The 22,174-nt window shown below is 39.8% G+C and overlaps 1 protein-coding gene across 13 annotated transcripts in view; it reads left to right on the forward strand.

The window, feature by feature from the left end:
* BTRC (beta-transducin repeat containing E3 ubiquitin protein ligase) overlaps positions 1–22,174 on the forward strand; it is a 180,457-nt gene that overhangs the window by 1,054 nt on the left and 157,229 nt on the right. For 7 of the 13 annotated variants that reach the window (XM_059661148.1, XM_059661142.1, XM_059661145.1 and 4 more), the window contains exon 2: positions 16,681–16,716. The exons of the other annotated variants lie outside the window; for them this stretch is intronic. In XM_059661148.1, the coding sequence (XP_059517131.1) occupies positions 16,681–16,716 (36 nt within the window). The remainder of the gene's footprint in view (positions 1–16,680; positions 16,717–22,174) is intronic. 13 annotated transcript variants of the gene reach the window in all.

Below are 22,174 nucleotides of genomic sequence, written 5' to 3' on the forward strand. Positions count from 1 at the left end.
GGTGAAATGTGGGGGCCAGGTACTGTCTCACTTTCTGGGAAAGGAAAGGCCATGGAGATCAGAATCACAAGACCCGTAAGAAGTGATGAGATCAGTGGAGAAATGCAGGAGATAAAAGGGGTGGGTAATGGGAGACGCCAGGATTGCTGGTTACTTCTAAGTTTTAGGCTGAAGCACAGGCTGGGCGTAGATGGAATTTTGTGGGTGTGTTTAAATCCTTTGGAAGCCTAGCCTGTTCACGTTGTAGTATCATGCTTTTCTTCTGTGCTTATGTTTGACAATTTTGTATAGTCTGATATTTGATGCTTTTAATCTGATGCTTCTTGTATATCCTAGGTGTAAAACCAGACTTTGTGGTTACAGATAAAGAATGATGGGATGCATAGACTTCCATCTTAACAGGTGACCTTAGGGACATGGATATTTCCTTTTTCAGAAGTAATTGCAACCCGTCACTCCAAATTTTATTTACTTACTTATTTATTATTTTTGTTAATCCTCAGGATATGTTTTCCATTGATTTTTTTTTAGAGAAAGTGGAGGGAGGAAGGCAGAGAGGGAGGGGAGAGAGAGAGAGAGAGAGAGAGAGAGAGAGAGAGAGAGAGAGAAAGAGAAAGAGAGAAACATCGATTCATTCCCTCCTGCATGTTCCCCACAGGGACTGGGATCAAACCTGCAACCTAGGTACATGCCCTTGACTAGGAATCAAACTCACAACCCTTCCATACTTGGGCTGATGACGCTCTAACCACTGGGACACCAGCCATGTCCCAAAATTTATTTTTGTTTTTTTTCTTATTTTATGTCTTTGCCTGGAATATCAAAACAAACATAAATAAACATGGACACCAACCTAATTGAATTTAGGCTTTAAAAGGCCCTATTTACAAGAATACATTTCCAGAGACTGGTCAAATTTACTAAAGTTTGGATTCATTTTGTATTAGTGCTTTCAAAAACACATAACTAAAGTTTGAGTGTATCATTAACAAAATTTCATTTTGAAGAAGAAGGTTCTTGAATTTCTTCCCAAAGTTGAAATCTAAAATATTAAGACAAGATTTTGAAGTCTTTTTGGACTTTAGAAGTAAAAGGAAGTTGCCTTATATCTATAGTGAGCTTCTAGATTTAAGTTAGAGAAGTGGCAGCTGCTTATTTTTGTTTTCCTACTTAGAGGTTGACTTAATCCTAATCTTGACATTTGTGTCAGATTTATGGAATAGTATGATTTACAGATCATAAAGAGACATTATGAAATCATCTTTATTCCCCATTAGACCTCAGCCCAGGAAAATTTTCAACTACTTGATCTCTGCTTTGTACCAATGAGTTACGTTTTGATAATGGTCTCCTGATTGAGTTAAAGTGGACTTGGAAATGGCCATGTAATAGTTTGCAGCTTTTAGAGCATCACACATTATTAGATGTTGCGTCGGTTACTATGGGGAGAAGCTAATTTTTTTCTTTAATTTTAGTTACTTTCATTTTTGACTGCCTGTTTGAGAGAAGGCCAACTGGAAGAGGGTCACCAAGTATGACCTTAATAACTGAAGCAGAATTTTCCCTCTTTTGCTCCCCTTCACCCTGCTCCTGCCTCCCCCATCCCAGGCCTTCACCTCTTTGTTGTTTGAATCAATGGACTATGCACATATGCATATACATTCTTTGGTTAATCTCTTCCCGCCCTCCCTCTTTTCTACTTAGAGTCAGTTTTGAGATAGGAAGATATTTTATTTCTATTTGTACCAAGTGACTAGTGCACAGTACATACACATGGAAGGGCTATCCTTTTAATCAAGTTGAAAATTTTGTATAGTATTTGGCTTTGTTTTGGCCTTACTCTTTCCTCAATTGTAAATTATGAATGACAATTTTTGTATGGATGCCCTGGTTTCCATAGTTTAAGAAAATGTAATTTGTTTAAGATGCTAAAATGAAATGGGCATTTTCTCTTATGAAATTTGCTCATTACCACATTAATGTAGTGCTTCAATTAGGAATTTTACAATAAAATCTTATTAATGAGACTGGTAATTCAGAATTGATCATAATTCACACATGGTCTAGACCAGTGGTCGGCACACTGCGGCCCCTTGAGTGTGGCTCTTCCACAAAATACCACGTGCGGGCGCACACGTATAATGCGATTGAAACTTTGTAGCCACACTCAAGGGGCCAAAGAGCCACATGTGGCTCATGAGCCGCAGTTTGCCGACCACTGGTCTAGACTTAAAGTTTACCCTTGGATACTTGTGAAAAATAGTTTAACTTCTAGAAACAAAAGATATTAAAACAGTAGTTTACATTAAATAACCTATATACTTCCTTGGTCAACAAAATTATAATTCCACAGAAAAAATAAATGGGAACTGGAAGAGGACCTTAGAAGAGAAATGAATAATGATTGAGGGAATGCAGACACCATTTTATTTATTGATCTCACACACACACACACACACACACACACACGGATTTGTTATTCTACTTAGTTATGCATTCATCAGTTGCTTCTTATATGTGCCCTGAACCCACAACCTTGGTGAATGGGGATGACATGTAACCAACTGAGGTACCTGGCCAGTTTTATACATACACACACACACACACACACAATGTATACACACTTTAAATGATTATAAAGTCAGAGTTTATTAACATAGAGTTCATTTTCAAAGTTTAAAAGAATCTACAGAAATGAATAAATTCTCAATGTCTGTTTCTAAACTGATGACCATTTTGGTCCAGGCACTGCTGATAATGCGAAACAATGGAATCACAAACATCAAAAATCATTTCATTCAGTATTTGTGTGCCCCCAATTTGTCGACTGTTGCTGGTTTTGTATTGTAAACTTTTATCTTTGTGTATTCCCATAAAAAAAGTCTAGTGGCAATTTAGGATAAATTTTCTTTGTTCAAAGCTTAGTCTGACTCAAATTATTTCAAATCAGTTAAACCAGAAAAGAAGTGAAAATTAAGTGAGTTATCAGCTGTTAAAGTGTGTATACATTTATATATATGCTTACAGATATATATAATGGAAAGATACATTGAGGGATGAATTTTAAGTTTAAGAAAATGGACAGGAAAAACAAAAGAAACAAAAAAATTAAGAAAATGGACAGGATAAGCTAGTCCCAGAATCTTAGAACTGGGGAAGCATTTGAAACTTGGATGACATAATAGGTCATATAAAAGAATTTTTTAAAAAATATATATTTTTATTGATTTCAGAGAGGAAGGGAGAAAGAGTTAGAAACATTAATGATGAGAGAGAATCATTGATTGGCTGCCTCCTACACGCCCCCTACTGGGGATTGAGCCCACAACTGGGGCATGTGCCCTTGACTGGAATGGAGCCTGGGACCCTTGAGTCCACAGGCTGACACTCTATTCACTGAGCCAAACCAGCTAGGGCTAAAATAATTTTTAATACAATTGATAGATAAGGAAACAGTGTAAAAGGTAACTTGCTGTGTAACAAACCAACTAAAATTTAGTAGCTTAAAGAAACCAAGTTAGCCCTTGCCTTGGACCAAGGACCAAAGGGTTGCAGGTTCGATTCCCAGTCAAGGGTCCCAATCCTTCCCATGTGGGAGGCAACCAGTTGACGTGTCTCTCTTACAGGATGTCTATCCCTCTCCCTCTCCCCCTTCTCCCCCTTCCTCCCTTTCACTCTCTCTAGAAATCAGTATATTTTTAACTTATTTATTTATTTAAAATGTATTTTTATTGATTGCATAGAGGAAGGGAAAAGTAGAGAGGTATGTGCTCTGATCAGGAATTGAACCATGACCTCCTGGTTCATAGGTCTATGCTCAACCACTGAGCCACACAGGATGGGCCAGTAATGTTCTTTAAAGCAAAAGGATCCAATCCAGAATGGTGCGTTGAATTCAGTTGTCATATCTCTTTACTCTCCTTCAATCTAGAACAGTTCCTTAATCTTTCTTTGACTTTCATGACTATGGCACTTTTTAAGATTATAGGCTGGTTATTTTGTAGAGTGGTTCCTCAATTTTGATTTATCTGATAATGTTTCCTCATGGTTAGATTCAGATTATGTGTTTTTGATAGAAATACCTCAGAGGTGATGCTGTGTTTTACTTATTGCCTTCTATCAGGTGATACGTGATTTTTATTCAGTTTCTTTAAAATTAATGTTTTTCTCCTTGTAGTATTTTATGGGAAGGTACTTTGAAACCATGTAACTTTCTATTCATCAGATTTTCAATTATAACAGAGTGAACTTTTGAACTCCTGTTTTTTATTTGATGGATAATAATCCAATACTGTAATTATTTATTTTGATGATTAAATTGTTTCCTCTTTGGCTAATGAGAGTACTTTAAAGCTGCTCTCTTTGTTGTTTTGATGTATTCTTATCATTCTTTGAGCGTTTTCTTCTTTTCTGGTAAAAGAAGATACTCATTTTGTACCTTTTTGCCCTGGTTCTAGAATCAGTAATTTCTCTAGGAGCCCTGGTTTCTTTTAGTAGAAAATGATATTTAGAAGTCAAGATCTGGATGTCAGGTGTGCTCATTGCTATTGGGCTGTCATTGCTCCCTGGACCTCTCACTGGACAGGGGTAGGAAATATATGTGCATGTAAACACATACACACACATATATACACACATGTACATTTATGTCACCCTTTTAATATTATCTAAATATTTATTTAAAACCATGAATTCACACTAATATCTCCAATTCTAGTAAAACCACAGGGTTCATTCAATAATTGTAACTTCTTTTTCTTTCTTTTTTTAAGTCTTCATTATTGAGAGTATTACAGATATCCCCCTTTTTTGCCCCCATTGCCTCACTCCAGGCTTTCACCACCGTATTGTCTGTATCCATAGGTAATGCATATCCTATATAATAAAGAGGTAAAATGCAAATTGACCCTCACACCCTCACAAGATGGCTGCCTATGACCAGGCCGGCAGGGGGGTTAGTGAGGGACGACCAAATGACTGAATAGCAGGCTGTGTGGGGCTACCAGGCTGGCAGAGGGGTTAGTGAGGGACGACCAGGCTGGTGGGGGGGTGGGTAGTTGGGGGCAACCCGGCCAGTAGGAGGGGCATTTGGGGGTGACCAGGCCGGCAGGGGGGGCAGTAAGGGGTGACCAGGCAGGCAGGCAGGTGAGCGATTAGGAGCCAGTGGTCCAGGATTGTGAGAGGGATGTCCGACTGTTTTAGGCCCGATCCCAAGGGGTCCCAGATTGGAGAGGGTGCAGGCTGGGCTGAGGGGACCCTCCCCTCCCCCGTGCACAAATTTTGTGCACCGGGCCTCTGGTCTCTATATATAAAAGGCTAAGTGTCCGTCCATCTGACTGGTAGCTATGACGTGCACTGACCACCAGGGGGCAGATGCTCAACACAGGAGCTGCCATGACACACACTGGCCATTTAAAAATAAATGGCACTATGGACCTGGCACCAAAAAACCAACACTTGGCTTCCCCCAAGTGGGACACAGGCCCTGCCACCACCCCGGAGTAACACCCCACCAAATCACAGCCAACACTGTCAAGACCCCATGGCGCAAAGTGCGGCCCACAGCCCAGCCTAGCCTGGAAACGGTTGCTGTGGGCGCCGGGTAATGATGTCATGTCACGTAGCAATGCCCAGCTTTCTCTCCCTAGCGACTAGCCTCCTTGGAGTTTCTTCAGCCCAGGAACCTGACTTGCTTTATGGCCAGATGCAAACATTTTACAATTTAACCAAATGTTTGTGAAGCGTTTTCACATGCCTCATCTCATTTGATCCTCACAGAAGTCCTGGAGTAGGTAGATAGGAGACTCAGTAGAATCCTGTTTTCTTTCCATTAGCTGGAAAACAGATTTAGAAAGTTTAGAAACTGGACCTGACTGAAAAGTAAGAAATGGTGGAACTTGAACATGACTTCAGGTTTTCTCACTGTGTAGAATATAGTCAAACACTGAAAATACAGTTAAATATTTTACCCTTTGTTCTCCCTGTGTGATCTACAGTAATAATCTGCTTCGTTTCATATTTACTGCTGTGTTGCTGACAATTACCTGAAAGAGAAGCTTCACTAGGCTGGAAAAAGTTTAGCTAAATCAGCCCTAGCTGCTTTGGCTAAGTGGATAGAGCATCGGCCTGCGGACTGAAAGGTCCTGGGTTTGATTCTGGTCAAGGGCACATGCCTGGGTTGCGAGCTCGATCCCCAGTGGGGGACATGCAAGAGGCAGCCGATCAATGATTCTCTCTCATCATTGATGTTTCCATCTCTCTCTCCTTTCCTCTCTGAAATAAATAAAAATGTTTAAAAAAAAAAAGTTTAGCTAAATCAGAAAGCAGGTCTAATTAAGAAAGTTTATCTATCTACACATATAAAGCTCTCGCCGGCACCAATCTCACGCATGTGTTTCGATCTGTCATTGTTGATTGTGACTTCGGTTGACACTTCTATTATAGAGAAAGGGGGAAAGCGACATTAAAATATTTCTTCTAGTTCATTTCCTTTCAGTGTGCATGAATCCGTGCACTGGGACACCAGTATGCATATAAGATCTTCGGTTAATCTCTTCCTGCCTAACCCCCTTCCCGCTGAGATTCATCATGTTCCATGTTTCCATGCCTCTGATTCTATTTTATTCATCAGTTAATTTTGTTCATTAGATTTCTTGTTTGTTTATTTTGATATTTAGATTCAAGATTCAATTATTGATAGATATGTATTTATTGCTATTTTATTGTTCATATTTTTTATCTTTTTATTTTTTAAAAAATATATTTTTATTGATTTATGAGAGGGAGAGGGAGAAAGAGATAGAAACATCAACAATGAGAGAGAATCATTGATCGGTTGCCTCCTGCACACCCCACACTGGAGATCGAAGCCACAACCTGATGCTCTGATCAGGAATCGACCAGGTCAGTGCTTAACCACTGAGCTACGCTGGCTGGGCTTCTTTGTCTTCTTCCTAAAGCAGTGGTTCTCAACCTGTGGGTCGTGACCCCTTTGGGGTCGAACGACCCTTTCACAGGGGTCGCCTAAGACCATCCTGCATATCAGATATTTACATTATGATTCATAACAGTAGCAAAATTACAGTGATGAAGTAGCAACGAAAATAATCTTATGGTTGGGGGTTACAACAGGAGGAACTGTATTTAAAGGGCCAGAAGGTTGAGAACCACTGTCCTAAAGAATACCCTTCACCATTTAATGTAATACTGGTTTGGTGGTGATGAACTCCTTTAGCTTTTTCTTGTCTGTGAAGCTCTTTATCTGATCTTTAATTCTAAATTATAGCTTTGCTGGGTAATCTTGGTTGTGGGTCATTGCTATTCATCACTTTGAATATTTCTTGCCACTCCCTTCTGGCCTGTAAAGTTTCTGTTGAGAAATCAGCTGACAGTCATATGGACGCTCCCTTGTAGGTAACTAACTGTTTTTCTCTTGCTGCTTTTAAGATTCTCTTTTTGTCTTTAACCCTTGGCAGTTTAATTATGTGTCTTGGTGTGGCCTCTTTGCCTTCCTCTTGTTTGAGGGACTCTGGGCTTCCTGGAGTTGTAAGTCTGTTTTACTAGGTAGGGGAAGTCTTCTGTCATTATTTCTTTAAATGGGTTTTCAATATCTTGCTCTCTCTCATCTCTTTCTAGCACCCCCATAATGCAAACGTTGGTACTGTTGAAGTAGTTCCAGAGGCTCCTTACACTATCTTCAAATTTTTGGATTCTTTTTTTCTTTTTGCTCTTTTGATTGGGTGTTATTTGCTTCCTCATATTCCAAATCGTTTATCTGATTCTTGGAATCTTCTACTCTACTGTTGAATTATTCTTATTTCAATTAGTGTGTGCTTAATTTCTGACTGGTCTTTTTTCATGTCTTTGAAATTCTCCCCAAGATCCTTGAAAGTCTCATTAAGTCCCTTGAAACTCTCATTAAGTCTCCTTGAGCAACCTTATGACCATTGTTTTGAACTCTGTATCTAGTAGTTTGCTTGCTTCCATTTCTCTCATTTGTGACGTTTCTTTGCTCTGCATTTTGGCTGCTTCCCTGTGTTTGTTTCTATGTTTAGGAAGAGCTGCTATGTCTCCTGAAATTGATAGAGTGGCCTTGTGTAGTAGGTGTCCTGTAGGACCCAGTGGCTCAGACTCCTCAGTTACCTTAGCTGGACACTCTAGGTGCACCCCTGTGTAGGCTGTGTACACAGCCTTGTTGTAGTTGAGCCTTGATTGCTGTTGGTGTCACTGGGAGGAATTGACCTCCAGGCCAATTGGCTGTGAGGACCAGCTGCAACTACAGTGGAAGAGCTGCTGTGTAAGAGACCCCCCCCCCCCCCCCATGGAGCAGGAATTACCTCAGAGGGGCTTTGGTACTTACTGAGTCAGCCCCTTGAATGTGTCACTTGTGGATGAGTAGAGTTATAATCTGGTATGGTCTGAAGCTGTCCGAAAGGTGCACTGGCTTTGGGGCCTCCTGGGAGGTGCAAAGTCAGCCACTGCCTGGGGCCATCGAGCAGGAGCTACAAAGAGGTCTGCGGATGGATGCTACTTGTATTGTGCTTGTAAGTGGCCAGGCAAGGCCAAGCTGTGATGCAAGGCAGGCTGGTGCTAGTGCCTGGTCTTGGGCCTTTTATTGATAGGTTTGGGGCACACTGACGACAGCTGCTGCTTGTTGAGCGATTTTAGCAAAGTCTGAAGCCTAAGCTAGGACATGCCATTCATATGGAAAAGCTGCTGCAAACAGCTTGGGTGGGGCTGCAAATTGGATGGGGCAGGTCTCAGGGAATCTCCACGGTAGAGTGAACAGTGTGAGCCAGGCTGATGGAGATTCAGATATGGTTGCCAGTCAGCTCTGCAAAGGGGGAGGTCTCAGCATAGGAACAGTGACCACTGCGAACGCCCCTATCTAGGAGAAAGCCGCCCCCAAGTTCTTGCCCTAATGCCAGACAATTCAGTTCCTCCCCAAATTTCCCTGGTTCTTTTTTTTTTTTTTTTAATATATTTTATTGATTTTTTACAGAGAGGAAGGGAGAGAGATAGAGAGCCAGAAACATCAATGAGAGAGAAACATCCATCAGCTGCCTCCTGCACATCCCCCACTGGGGAAATGCCCGCAACCCAGGTACATGCCCTTGACCGGAATCGAACCTGGGACCTTTCAGTCCGCAGGCCGACGCTCTATCCACTGAGCCAAACCGGTTTCGGCTCCCTGGTTCTTTTTAAGTTGCTGTCCTGGCACTGGAGCCTGGCCTAAGGGATCAGGTCCAAGTAAGTTCATGTGCTGGCCCTTTAAGAGTGACTGCCTGAGTCTCCAGCAGTCAGTCTCCGTGTCACTCAGCCACAATCCCTGCTGGTTTTACAGCCCAAAGTTATGGAGACTTCTTTTCCCAGCTCTGGAACCCTGAGCTGGGGGTCTGGTGTGTGGCTGGGACCCTTTGCTCCTCACAGAGGGTCTCTGCAGCTGAGGTATCTCTCCTGATTGAAAAACACCTCCCTGTTCCATGCCTCCGCCTCTCCTACCAGTCTTAATGTACTTTCTCCTTTACTTCTCTAGTTGTAGGACTTCCATTCAGCCAGCTTTCAGGCGATTCTGAATGATGGTTGTTCGGTATTTTAGTTGTAATTTTGATGTGATTGTGGGTGTTCACCTATGCCGCCATCTTGGTTCTCTCTCTCTCCTTTTTCTTTTTTAAATCCTCACTCCAGGATATGTTTTTATTGATTGTGATTTTTAGTTTTTTAGAGGGAGTGGAAGGAGGAGAGAGAGAAAAACTTGGATCGGTTGTGTTCTCACCCGGACTGTGGATCAAACTCTCAACCTAAATATGTGTCCTGATCAGGAATCGAACCTACAACCTTTTGGTGTATAGGAGGATGCGCCAGCCAACTGAGCCAATTAGCCAGGGCATTGTAACTCCTTTTTCTGACCATAAGTTGGCTCTCATTATCCCCAACATGTGACCAATCTCTCCTGTTGCTGCTGTTTCTGACACCCACCATGTGGATGCCTTTGTCACCTTACTCAGCCTCCAAAATCCCATATCATGCTGCTGCCCTATTTGAACATCCTTCTCACTTCAGGCTCTGATACCCTGCACTGAGTTGCTATCCTCACTCCATTTGGATTCTAGCATCCTGTGCAGGGCTACCAAGGCTGCCATATTCCTGTATGGACATCCTCTTTATTCTCCTAGGGGAGGGCTCTGACATCCTCAGTAGATCCCTGCTGATTCCACTACTCCATCTCTTTAGACACCTGTTTTGTTTAGCCTTAACTAAACTGAATACAGGTTTTTCTTCTTGCAAAACTGATACTCTGTACTTACGAAACAACTCTCCAGTTTCCTCTCTCTCCCTAGACCAGTGGTCAGCAAACCGCAGCTTGTGAGCCACGTGTGGCTCTTCCACAAAATACCACATGCGGGCACGCACGTACAGTGCGATTGAAACTTCGTGGCCCATGCGCAGAAGTCGGTATTTTGTGGAAGAGCCACACTCAAGGGGCTAAAGAGCCACATGTGGCTCGCGAGCCGCAGTTTGCCGATCACTGCCCTAGACCAACATTCATTCTACTTTGTTTCTGTGAATCTGAGTACTCTAGATAGCCTATATAATAAAAGGCTAATATGCAAATTGACCAAACAGCAGAACAACCGGTCGCTATGATGTGCACTGACCACCAGGGGCAGACGCTCAATGCAGGAGCTGCCCCCTGGTGGTCAGTGCGCTCCCATAGGGGGAGCGCTGCTCAGCCACCTAAGCTGTCAGTCGGACATCCCCTGATGGCTTCTGGACTGCAAGAGGGCACAGACCAGGCTGAGGGACACCCTTCCCCTTCCCGAGTGCACGAATTTTGTGCACTGGGCCTCTAGTCACATATAAATAGAGATAGAATGAATAAGGTTTGCCTGAAGTAGGAGAGGAGAAATGAAGAAAAAGAGAAAAGAGAAGACTAGAATATGGCTGTTGTCAGGCATGTGGCCATTCAGTGAAAGGGAAGGTTGCAATAGTAATACATATGGGAAAATGAGTATTTGGTGAGTAAAGGTGTTGGGATAGTTCCTAACTTTAATAAGAAGACTAAATTTTAAATAAAAGGAAAAAGAAAAAACCGAGTGATGGTGATTCATTTTATACCATCCCATACTTTTCTTATATATAAAAGTATCCATAATAAGAGGTTAAAAAATTTATTCACATAGAGAGTATGCTAAACTGAAGTTCTCTGACTAGCTCTGCTCAAATTCCTATGTGATAGAAAGTTCAGGACTCATCTAAACATTACATTTGGTTTTTGAGTAATTTCATAATCACTGCCTATTATACTAGGGACACTGTTTTATCAAGATCAGAGGGCACAAACCTACAGAGCCTTTACATGTTAACTGGGTAGGCCAGTGATGGCAAACCTATGACACGCGTGTCAGAGGTGACACGCGAACTCATTTTTTTTGGTTGATTTTTCTTTGTTAAATGGCATTTAAATATATAAAATAAATATCAAAAATATAAATCTTTGTTTTACTATGGTTGCAAATATCAAAAAATTTCTATATGTGACACGGCACCAGAGTTAAGTTAGGGTTTTTCAAAATGCTGACACGCCGAGCTCAAAAGGTTCGCCATCACCGGGGTAGGCAAAGTGCTTGGATGTGTCTATGAGCTGAGAGGAAAATTAGCCAGGCAGATAGAACAGTGTCTACTGGCAACCCAACCAGATTTGTACAACCATGGAAGTTTAGCAAGGGCAGGATATACTTTTAGAGGGAGATAGTGATTAGAAGTCTGTGTGCAGACATTCTGGGGAGATCCAGATAGGTAGACAGCACCACTGAGTACTAAAAACTGGTGGCAAAGCCCATGTTTCAAATTTGTGCACATAACTGGAACTGGAATACCCAGCAAGGAACTAAAGAATTCATTCATTCAATTAATTCATTCATCTAACCCAGTGGTTGGCCACATGCGGCTCTTTGGCCCCTTGAGTGTGGCCACGAAGTTTCAATCGCACTGTAGTGCGCGCCCGCACGTGGTATTTTGTGGAAGAGCCGCACTCAAGGGGCCGCAGTTTGCCAACCACTGATCTAACCTATACTTATTAATGCCCACTGCAGTAGTCCTATACTTTACTATCCATAAGAATTATTGGAGAGTATGTTAATACATACTGCATATTTGCAGCTCTTCCTCCACTAAATTTGGTAGGCTTCAAGAATCTGCATGTATAACAAACATCTCAGTGTTTCTGATGCAGATATTTCTCTGATCACACTTTGACAAAATGTCTAGTCCACTGTGTCCTGGCCAGTGTACCAAGACAGAGGGAGTGGGGGAAACATTGTGGCTAGAACCTTGTACATGGGGAACATAGTAAAAAGGAGTTGAGTTAACTGGAATCAGAAGTGAAGGCAGGTGCTAATAATTTTGCAATATATACTTATTAAATTGATATGCTGTACACCTTCAACTTGCAAAATGTCAATTATATCTCAATAATGCTAAAAAAGAGTGAAGGCATAGTGACAAACCTTATGCCAGAGGCTTGGGATCTCTTCAAATTCCAGTTGATTTGTAATAATTTGGTTTCTAAAAAGAATTTACTTCTGGGGGCCAAGTGTTTGCAACTAGAGAAATTGGTGAACTATCGTGGAGGGCAGAAAAATAAGCAAGATACGCCATTTATAAGAGGTACATTTAGTAGAAGAAAAATAGCAACATCCCCAAATAAGACCATTCTAGGTATTCTATAATTATATCACATTACAACTGGTAGTCCTTCCTGGTCCTATGAAAATGTTGTGGATAGTTCTAACATTTTATTGTTAATACTAGAGGCTCGGTGCATAACATTCGTGCACTGGGGGTAAGAGGGGGGTGTCCCTCAACCCAGCCTGTGCCCTCTCGCAGTCTGGGATGCCTCGGGGGATGTCCGACTGCTGCGGAGGTGGGAGAGGGTCTGGCTGAGCGGTGCTGACCACCAGAGGGCAGCTCCTGCGTTGAGTGTCTGCCCCCTGGTGGTCAGTGCATGTCATAGCGACCAGTCGATCTGCCGTTGGTTGATTTGCATTTTAGCCTTTTATTATATAGGATTCTATGACCCTGTCACAGATGTAAAAGTAAATGACAACAGATTACCTCAGCAGTTGTTTTCTAGATCTCTAAGTAGAAATAATGTCAAGAAATAAAGGAAGAAGTTCTAGGAATCATGGAAGTGTTGCTTAAAGCAACAGGCATAACTGAATGGTAGGGAAAGTTATGATGAAAGATTAGTCTCTTCTACAATTACATGACTGGAATTGTTCTTTTGAGCAAGGACCTCATGCTGACCTCAAAGGAGAGACATATAGCCCTAAGGCTCTCTCTGACCTCAAGTCTTTTTATCTTTCTCCCTTTGATCAGCCACAGCATCTTCAAAATAGAGGGAGATATAATTTGATGCAATTAAAAGGTAAATGTAATGGTGCTTTCTTTCTTTTTTTTTATTGATTTCAAAGAAGAAGGGAGAGGGAGAGGGAGATAGAAACATCAATGGTGAGAGAGCATCATTGATCCGCTGCCTCCTCCATGGCCCCCACTGGGGCTCGAGCCCGCAACCCATGCCTGTGCCCTTGACCAGAATCGAACCTGGGACCCTTAAGTCTGCAGGCTGATGCTTTATCCACTGAGCCAAACCAGCTAGGGCTGAAGGTGTTTTCTAGTCCATAAACATGTGGTGGTGAGTTGTATAACAAAACTCTAAAAAAATAATTCATCCAGACTCCTAAGGTTTATTGAATAGGCATTCCACCTTTATTTCATTTTACCATTTAAACATATATTGATTCATGCCTGCCATATGCAAGGTTTTGGTCTTAGTTGTTTTTTTTTAATTAATATCCAGTAAAATTAACTTTTTTTAGTGTATAGGTCTAGAACAGTGGTCGGCAAACTTATTAGTCAACAGAGCCAAATATCAACAGTACAACGATTGAAATTTCTTTTGAGAGCCAAATTTTTTAAACTTAAACTATATAGGTAGGTACATTGTTATTAATTAGGGTAGTCCTAAGGCTTAGGAAGAGCCACACTCAAGGGGCCAAAGAGCCGCAGTTTGCCGACCACAGGTCTAGAATATTAACATATGTACAGGGGTGGCCAAAAGTAGGTTGTTTGTGTGGAAAAAGACATGCAGGGTATGATGATTACAATAGCTTTATTAACTCAAAAGAATGGCACAATGCATCTGTAAACCTGCTTTTGCCCAGTCGGCGGTTAGTTGGTTGAGTGTTGCTCCATACACCAAAAAAGATTTCCTGGGGTGGGGGTGGGGGGTTGATTCCTCATTGGGTCACATACTTAGGTTTCGGGTTTGAGCCTTGGTCAGTGGGGGGAGAGTAAGGGGGGCAGCTGATCGAATTTTCTCTCTTCCCCTCTTCCTCTCTCTCTAAAAAAAAAAAATCAGTGAAATATACTTGGGTGAGGATTTAAAAAAACCACACCTACTTTTGCCCACCCCTGTATACTAGGTGTACTGGTTAATAATGCGGATTTTTTCAATAGATGGAGTTACACATATGTTGATATATATGCGATTTGATATATATGCTATTTTGTTGTATTGCTCCTTCAGATTACCACTTGTTCCAATCGATGGCACACGCACTTTCTGAGCAGCACTTCAAAACGTACGAAGTGGAAAATTGGGTCGCTGGATGGTCTGCCTCAAAACAGGAAAAGTTCTATTGGGACAGTATCCACAAATTACCTGAAAGATGTGGGAAATGTGTAGCTAGCGATGGACATTACTTTGAATAAAGCACTTTTGATGTTTCTCTTGAAATTATCGTGTTTTCTTTGATTACAAAATCCGCATTATTACGGTTAGTAATGCGGATTAATTGTTAACTGGTTAATAATGTGGATTAGCTATTAACCGGTTAAAAATGTGGATTAATTATTAACCGGTTAATAATACAGATTAACTATTTTTTCCCCCCAAAATATATTTCATTGATTTCCCACAGAGAGGAAGGGAGAGAGATAGAGAGTCAGAAACATCGATGAGAGAGAAACATTGATCAGCTGCCTCCTGCACATCTCCCACTGGGGATGTGCCCGCAACCCAGGTACATGCCCTTGACCGGAATCGAACCTGGGACCCTTCAGTCCGCAGGCTGACGCTCCATCCACTGAGCCAAACCGGTTTCAGCTACAGATTAACTATTAACTGGTTAATAATGTGGGTTTGGTAATCCAAAGAAGACACTATAATTTCAAGAGAAACATCAAAAGTGCTTTATTCAGTCCTAACCAGTTTGGCTCAGTGGATAGAGCATCAGCCTGCGGACTGAAGGGTCCCAGGTTCGATTCCAGTCAAGGGCATGTACCTTGGTTGAGGGCACATCCCCAGTAGGGGGTGTGCAGGAGACAGCTGATGGATGTTTCTCTCTCATCGATGTTTCTAACTCTCCATCCCTCTCCCTTCCTCTCTGTAAAAAATCAATAAAAATATTTTTAAAAAGTGCTTTATTCAAAGTAATGTCCATCGCTAGCTACACATTTCCCCCATCTTTCAGGTAATTTGTGGATACTGTCCCAATAGAACTTTTCTTGTTTTGAGGCAGACCATTCAGAGACCAAATTTTCCACTTCTTCGTACGTTTTGAAGTGCTGCTCAGAAAGTGCGTGTGCCATCGATCGGAACAAGTGGTAATATGAAGGAACAATACAACAAAATAGCATACATATCAAATCGCATATATATATCAACATATGTGTAACTCCATCTATTGAAAAAAATCTACATTATTAACCGGTACACCTACTATATAGATTCATGTAACCACTGCCTCAGTCAGGGTATAGAACAGTTTCATCACTACCTCCCTGCTCCCCCCACCCACACTTCCCTAAACTCCCTTGAACTATCCTCCCATCCCTAATTCCTAAGAACTGTGATCTATTCACCCTCCCTTTAGTTTTATCTTTTTGAGAATGTCATATAAATGGAATCATACAATATATAATCTTTTGCTACTGACTGATTTGACTCAGCATAATACCTTTTTAAAAAAATATTTTTATTTCAGAGAGAAAGGGGGAGGGAGAGAGAGAAACATCAATGATGAGAGAGTTATCTATTAGCTGCCTCCTGCACTCCCTCCATTGGGGATCAAGCCTGCAACCTGTGCATGTGCCCTGACCAGGAATCGAACCGTGACCTCCTGGTTCATGGGTCAATGCTCAACCACTGAGCAACACTGGCCAGGCCAGCATAATACCTTTTTTTTTTTTTTTAAATATATTTTATTGATATTTTACAGAGAGGAAGGGAGAGAGATAGAGAGTCAGAAACATCGATGAGAGAGAAACATCGATTAGCTGCCTCCTGCACACCCCCCACCGGAGATGTGCCCGCAACCCAGGTACATGCCCTTGACCGGAATCGAACCCGGGACCCCTCAGTCCGCAGGCCGACGCTCTATCCACTGAGCCAAACCGGCTTCGGCCAGCATAATACCTTTAAGATAGTTTTCATCCAAGTTGTTGAATGTATTAATAGTCTACTCTTTTTTATTCCTTAGTTGTATTCTGTTGTATGGATTGTATCACATATTGTTTATCCATTTGGGTGGTTTCTAGTTTTTGGTGATTATAAATAGTGCTGCTGTAAATACTTGTGTATAGGTTTTGTGTGAACATAAATTTTCATTTCTCTAGGGTAAATACCCAGGAGGGGAATTGCTGGGTCATATGGTAAGTTTATGTTTAACTTTATAAGAAGTTGCCAAACTTTTTCAGAGTGGCTGTACCATTTTGCATTCCCACAAGTGGTGTATGAGAGTTTTAGCTGCTTTGCATCTTTGCTAGCACTTGGGATTGTCAGTATTTTTTATTTTAGCCATCCTAATAGGTATAAGGTATTACTTTATTACAGTTTTAATCTGCATTTCCCTAGTGCAGTGGTCGGCGAACCGCAGCTAGCGAGCCACATGCGGCTTTGTGGCCCCTTGAGTGTGGCTCTTCCACAAAATACCACGTGCAGGTGCGCTTTTACAGTGCTATTGAAACTTTGTGGCCCATGCACAGAAGTCAGTATTTTGTGGAAGAGCCACACTCAAGGGGCCAAAGAGCCACATGTGGCTCGCAAGCCGCAGTTTGCCGACCACTGCCCTAGTGCATGCCTCTGTTCTTGATGATTTTATCTGTTGAAATCAAACAAAAAGTAATCATCAGAAGAATGGCCATCAGAATGATATATCTAAAATTTAACATTCTATGAAAGACTTTGTGAATATATTAAAAAAGGGTTTGTACTAATGAATGTTCATGGGTTTTCAATGAAGTGTGAGATACTCTGAAACCTATCTACAAAGTTTCAAGTAAACCCTGTGACATTGAGAATGAAGAGTGACTTAAGAGTATTTTTTTTTCCTGGTGGCCTTTGCTTTTATGTAGAACACTTGTTGCTTTTAATAAATTGAGAAGATAAGCAAATGGAAAAGAAAAATATCTGGTTATCCTATAATTTTTAAAAATAAAGCAAATTAAGTGAGAAACACTCATGATCATAATGATCATGATCAGCTATTTACTGATTGCCTATTCCTGGTAGCATAGTTCAGTGGTATGATTTTGAATAACTTGCTTATTCAGAGAAAGAATTTAGATAAGGAAAGGAGGGCATTCTTTGAGTAATACATTTGTTTGGCCCCCTTCTACTTCTCCCTCCTTCATAAATTATCCCAAGCAGCAGTCTGTATTATAAGAAGCAAACCAAATGATTGCTAAATAAATGTTTAGTGTTTATTTTCATTGGTTAGTAGCTTGAGTTAATATGGAAAAGTTGTGTTTGTTTTTTTACACTTTGAACATGTAATCCTGATCATTGGTATGTTACTTCCTTTTTATGAAGCTGGAATGTAATTTTCTTAGTTTTAATGGCTGTAGAGGTTTATAGTTATTGAATCTTTGTTGTTAGGCATGCCAGTACTTCTTTTGTTATCAAATTTTCAGTTAGAAAATAGCCTCCCAATTATAACTTGTTTTGCTGGGAATTGAGACAATGTCTAGTAATATATTGCTATAGAAATAGACTGTCAAGTGATGACTCAGATTTAGTGTTCAGTGTAATTTAGAAAAGGTGACTTAAGTAGAAGAACATTGGTGTATCTGTTTTTCAAATTGCAATTAATTGTAATGACAGCTTATAAGATCTACATCATTTTCCTTTGGATTCTGTTGAACTTTACAAATTTAAAATTATATGAATTAAAAATGGACAGTTTAAAAGTTAGTCAAATGAATTAATCAAAAAGAATCCTGCCTTATCAAATCATGCTTCTAAAGATTTTTCACACCCTCCAGTCATATCCAGGTATGGCATTTTGAAAATAAAAATGATTGCATGAGGTTTTATCAGAGTAGAGAAACTACTTAGGTTTGTCATTTTTTATTATATGGTAGTCATATAGATATAGTCCTTTTAGCTAACACATTCCAACTGCATTAAAAAGTATTTCTTAAGTATTCTTAAATGTGTTTTACCAGTATCTTGTGGAAAGATATAATCTTTTGAAAGCATTCATGTTAAAAAGAATTAGAAATGATGTTTATCTCATTTGGACCTGTTTCTCTTTTAATGTATCACTGAAGTGTAGGTATACTATATAAGAATTCATACTATATGATCAACTGAGATTTTGATTTAAATGTAAGTTGTACATGGAAGCCTGTATAAGATACTATATGTTTTTCCCCCCCAAAGAAGCTTCTTTAAATGGTTCTGTTAAGTATAAGAATGTTCTGATGATTATCTTTTTAATTAAAATGAGAAATCTTTGTTTAAAGTGGCATTCTTTTTTTACGGCCTGTTACAGTCTCTGTAACAATCATTTCTTAAGTCTGAACGTTTTATTTCCAGGAATCCATTTATATAAAACTATGTTTAGACTTAATTAAGGAACGGTTCTTACAAAGCTTGTAAATAGCCAGGAAAAAAGGGACCGAAAATAAAACTGACATTCACATTTAGCAAAATGATTGTTACAAGGTATGTAATAAGCTATAAAAATACAATAAATCCCTTTTTATAAGAGTTCATATTTTCTGATCCTTGTTTTCAAGGCTATTTAAGAAAAATACCAAAGCTCTGCAAAGTGACATCTGTTTTGCTGAATAGACTAGTGATAACTTCTTTTGTCTACAAATGACAATACAGGAGTTCTACCTGTTTCCTTAGTGTGTTTTCTTTGAAATACCTTGTAATTATTTAGATTGGAATGTAAACTTCACATTGTGCCATTGTGAAAACAAGACCTGGTTCTCTTTCCACTTACACTGCTTTCTAAAAGTCACAAAGCATTGGTTAAGTTTGCTTAACTGCTCGGAGTCCAATTTTTCTCATCTGGAAAGTGGAGTTAATAATCCTCTTCCGCTGAAACCGGTTTGGCTCAGTGGATAGAGCGTTGGCCTGCGGACTGAGGGGTCCCAGGTTCGATTCCGGTCAAGGGCATGTACCTGGGTTGCGGGTACATACCCAGTGGGAGATGTGCAGGAGGCGGCTGATCGATGTTTCTCTCCCATCGATGTTTCTAACTCTCTATCTCTCTCCCTTCCTCTCTGTAAAAAATCAATAAAATATATATATATATAAAATAATCCTCTTCCTACTTTAAAGAGTTTGTGAGGACGAAGTGAAATTATAAATAGTGAAAATATTTTGGAAATTATATAGGACTGTAAACATCAAAGCTTTTTTTTTAATCTCTCTGACCTTGCGTGGTGGAACTAGTCATAATGATAAAACAACAATAGTAAGAGCAGCAAACACATAACTCAGTATGTACCAGGTAGGAGTCTAGGCACTCTATATATATGAACTCATTTGGTCCTCTCACCTTATTAGGTATATCATTTCCTCTGATTTCCAAATGTGGAAACTGAAGCACAGAGAGGTTAAGTTACTTTTGAAGAGGGATATGGATAATATCCATCTTTTTTCAGATCTACAGAAAAATTGTGAGAAAAGCATAATGGTTAGTCATATACTGCTCACCTGGATCGGCCAGATGTTAACATTTTTCCACATTTGATTTTTTTCTCTATAGTTGTACTTTTCTTTCTATATCATTTGAGAGTTGCAGGCATCATGATATTTCACCTCTGCTTCAGCATGGATTTCCTAAGAACAAAAGCATTGTCTTTTATAACCACAACGCAAGATCCCACTCAGGAAATTTAACAGTGATAATATTTTTATTTAATATGTAGTCCATATTTAAATTTCCCCAATTGTCACAGTAATATCCTTTACAGCTTTTTAAAAAAATGCACAACCCATTTACATGTTATATATATATTTAGATCTCTTTAGTCTCCTTTAATTTACACCAGTATCCTAGTCTTTTTATTTATGAAATTGACATTTTTGAAGAGTCTAGGCTAGTTTTACCGAACATCTCTCATTTGGATTTGTATGATTGTTTCTCCATGATTAAATTCAGGTTAAAAAAATTTGGCAGGAATATATGTTATGGTTTCTTTCTCAGAGCATTATATCAGAAGATATATCATGTCAATTTGTTCCTTTATTGGTGATACTGTTTGATCGTTTTATTAAGGTTGTGTTCACCAGATTTCTCCATTGTAAAGGTATATTTATAATTAATAAGTGTGCAGTGGAGTGAAACTTGGGAACTGTAAATATCTTGTTTCCCAACATTGTTTGTCCCACTAGTTTTTGGCATGTTTTGGTGATGATTCTTCTGTAATAGTTTTAAAATCTGCCCATTTATTTTTAGGCAGTTCTAAATCATTTTTTCTTTCTCCATCGAAATGGTGACTATTTCTGATTTGGGGAAGACATAGTGTAGATTTTATTATTTTTCTTTTCTTTTTGATTTTGAGCTTAAACTAATTAAAATGGCTTTTTTTTACATTCTAATTTACAAGTTATATGCTTTATAATTTTTATCTTTAGTGGAAAATATTGTTAGAGCTGCCTAAAGAATTGAATTTAGGATATAAGGGTTTGGAGTAGTAAACACTGTGTCAGAAGTCCAGGGTGTGTGTGTGTGTGGCGGCGGGGGGGGGGGGGGGGGTGGTGGTCTGTGTTTACCATTCAGTAAGCGTGGGTAAGGCCTGAAAATGTGCATTCTGACTAGTTGCCAGGTGATGCTGCTGGTTCTGGGACCACAGCTTGAGAACTACTGTGGCTTCTCGAAGTCTTTTATTAAGGCAGTATCTTGCTTATGTTATTTGGGCCCTTTTCTATTTGTTTGCTTTCTCTGGTAGACACGAGTAGTGTGGATATAGTAGAGTGGAATAAGTTGATATTTGTATTAGTTGATTTTGATAAATGAAATAATTTGGGAATTGGCTAAATTACTGAATAGGATCTCATTAACCTGGCTAATCCAGAATTGACTGTTGTAATGAAAATAGCTATAGGCTATTTTAAAACTTACGGCATTTATATTTGTTGAATTTTCTTTACTTCACTTAATGAAATGCTGATCCCTTAGTTTTGACCAAATTGGATGTTCACAGTGGTCAGTTTGGGCTTTCACTACTTAAGTGATCTCTGCATACGTCCCAGCAACTTGGTTCTGTTCAATCTGTGTAAGTAGTTAAGCAAGTGGCACATTTGTTATGTCATAGAGATATTTTTGCTTCTACAGAATTTGGCCAGTTAGCCCTCCTCCTGCCTTGCTTCCCCCATTAGAAATACTATAAACATCAGAGAGAAAAGGATGACCTTAATATTTGCTTTCCAGACTAAATCACAGCCTTGAAGCAGTTATTTCCTTCTGAATAAAAAGCTCAATTTCATGCCTTGATTAGTGCTAGTATGGGCAGGTGGATATTTATTTTATGCAGCTAAACTGGTCTGTTTTTGCAAATTACTTGCCAGTCAGCAGAGCTATAATTTAGTTCTCATTAGTAAGTTTTGTCGATGTATTTTTAAAAAATATTTATGAGGTAGGAATTAGTCACCAAATTTTGGCCAGAGTAGGAGTTGACTAATGGTTTTTTTCCAAGGCTTGGGGATTGATGAATTTGGATTAACAGCCCCAATTAATTACATAAAGCTGTAGGAAAGAGTGAGATCTTGTTTTTTTTTTTAATATATTTTTTATTTATTTTAGAGATGAAGGGATAGGAAGAGAGAGATAGAAACATCAATGATGAGAGAAAATCATTGATTGGCTGC

Source organism: Myotis daubentonii, chromosome 13, assembly GCF_963259705.1.
Source record: "Myotis daubentonii chromosome 13, mMyoDau2.1, whole genome shotgun sequence".
Lineage (NCBI taxonomy): Eukaryota > Metazoa > Chordata > Mammalia > Chiroptera > Vespertilionidae > Myotis > Myotis daubentonii.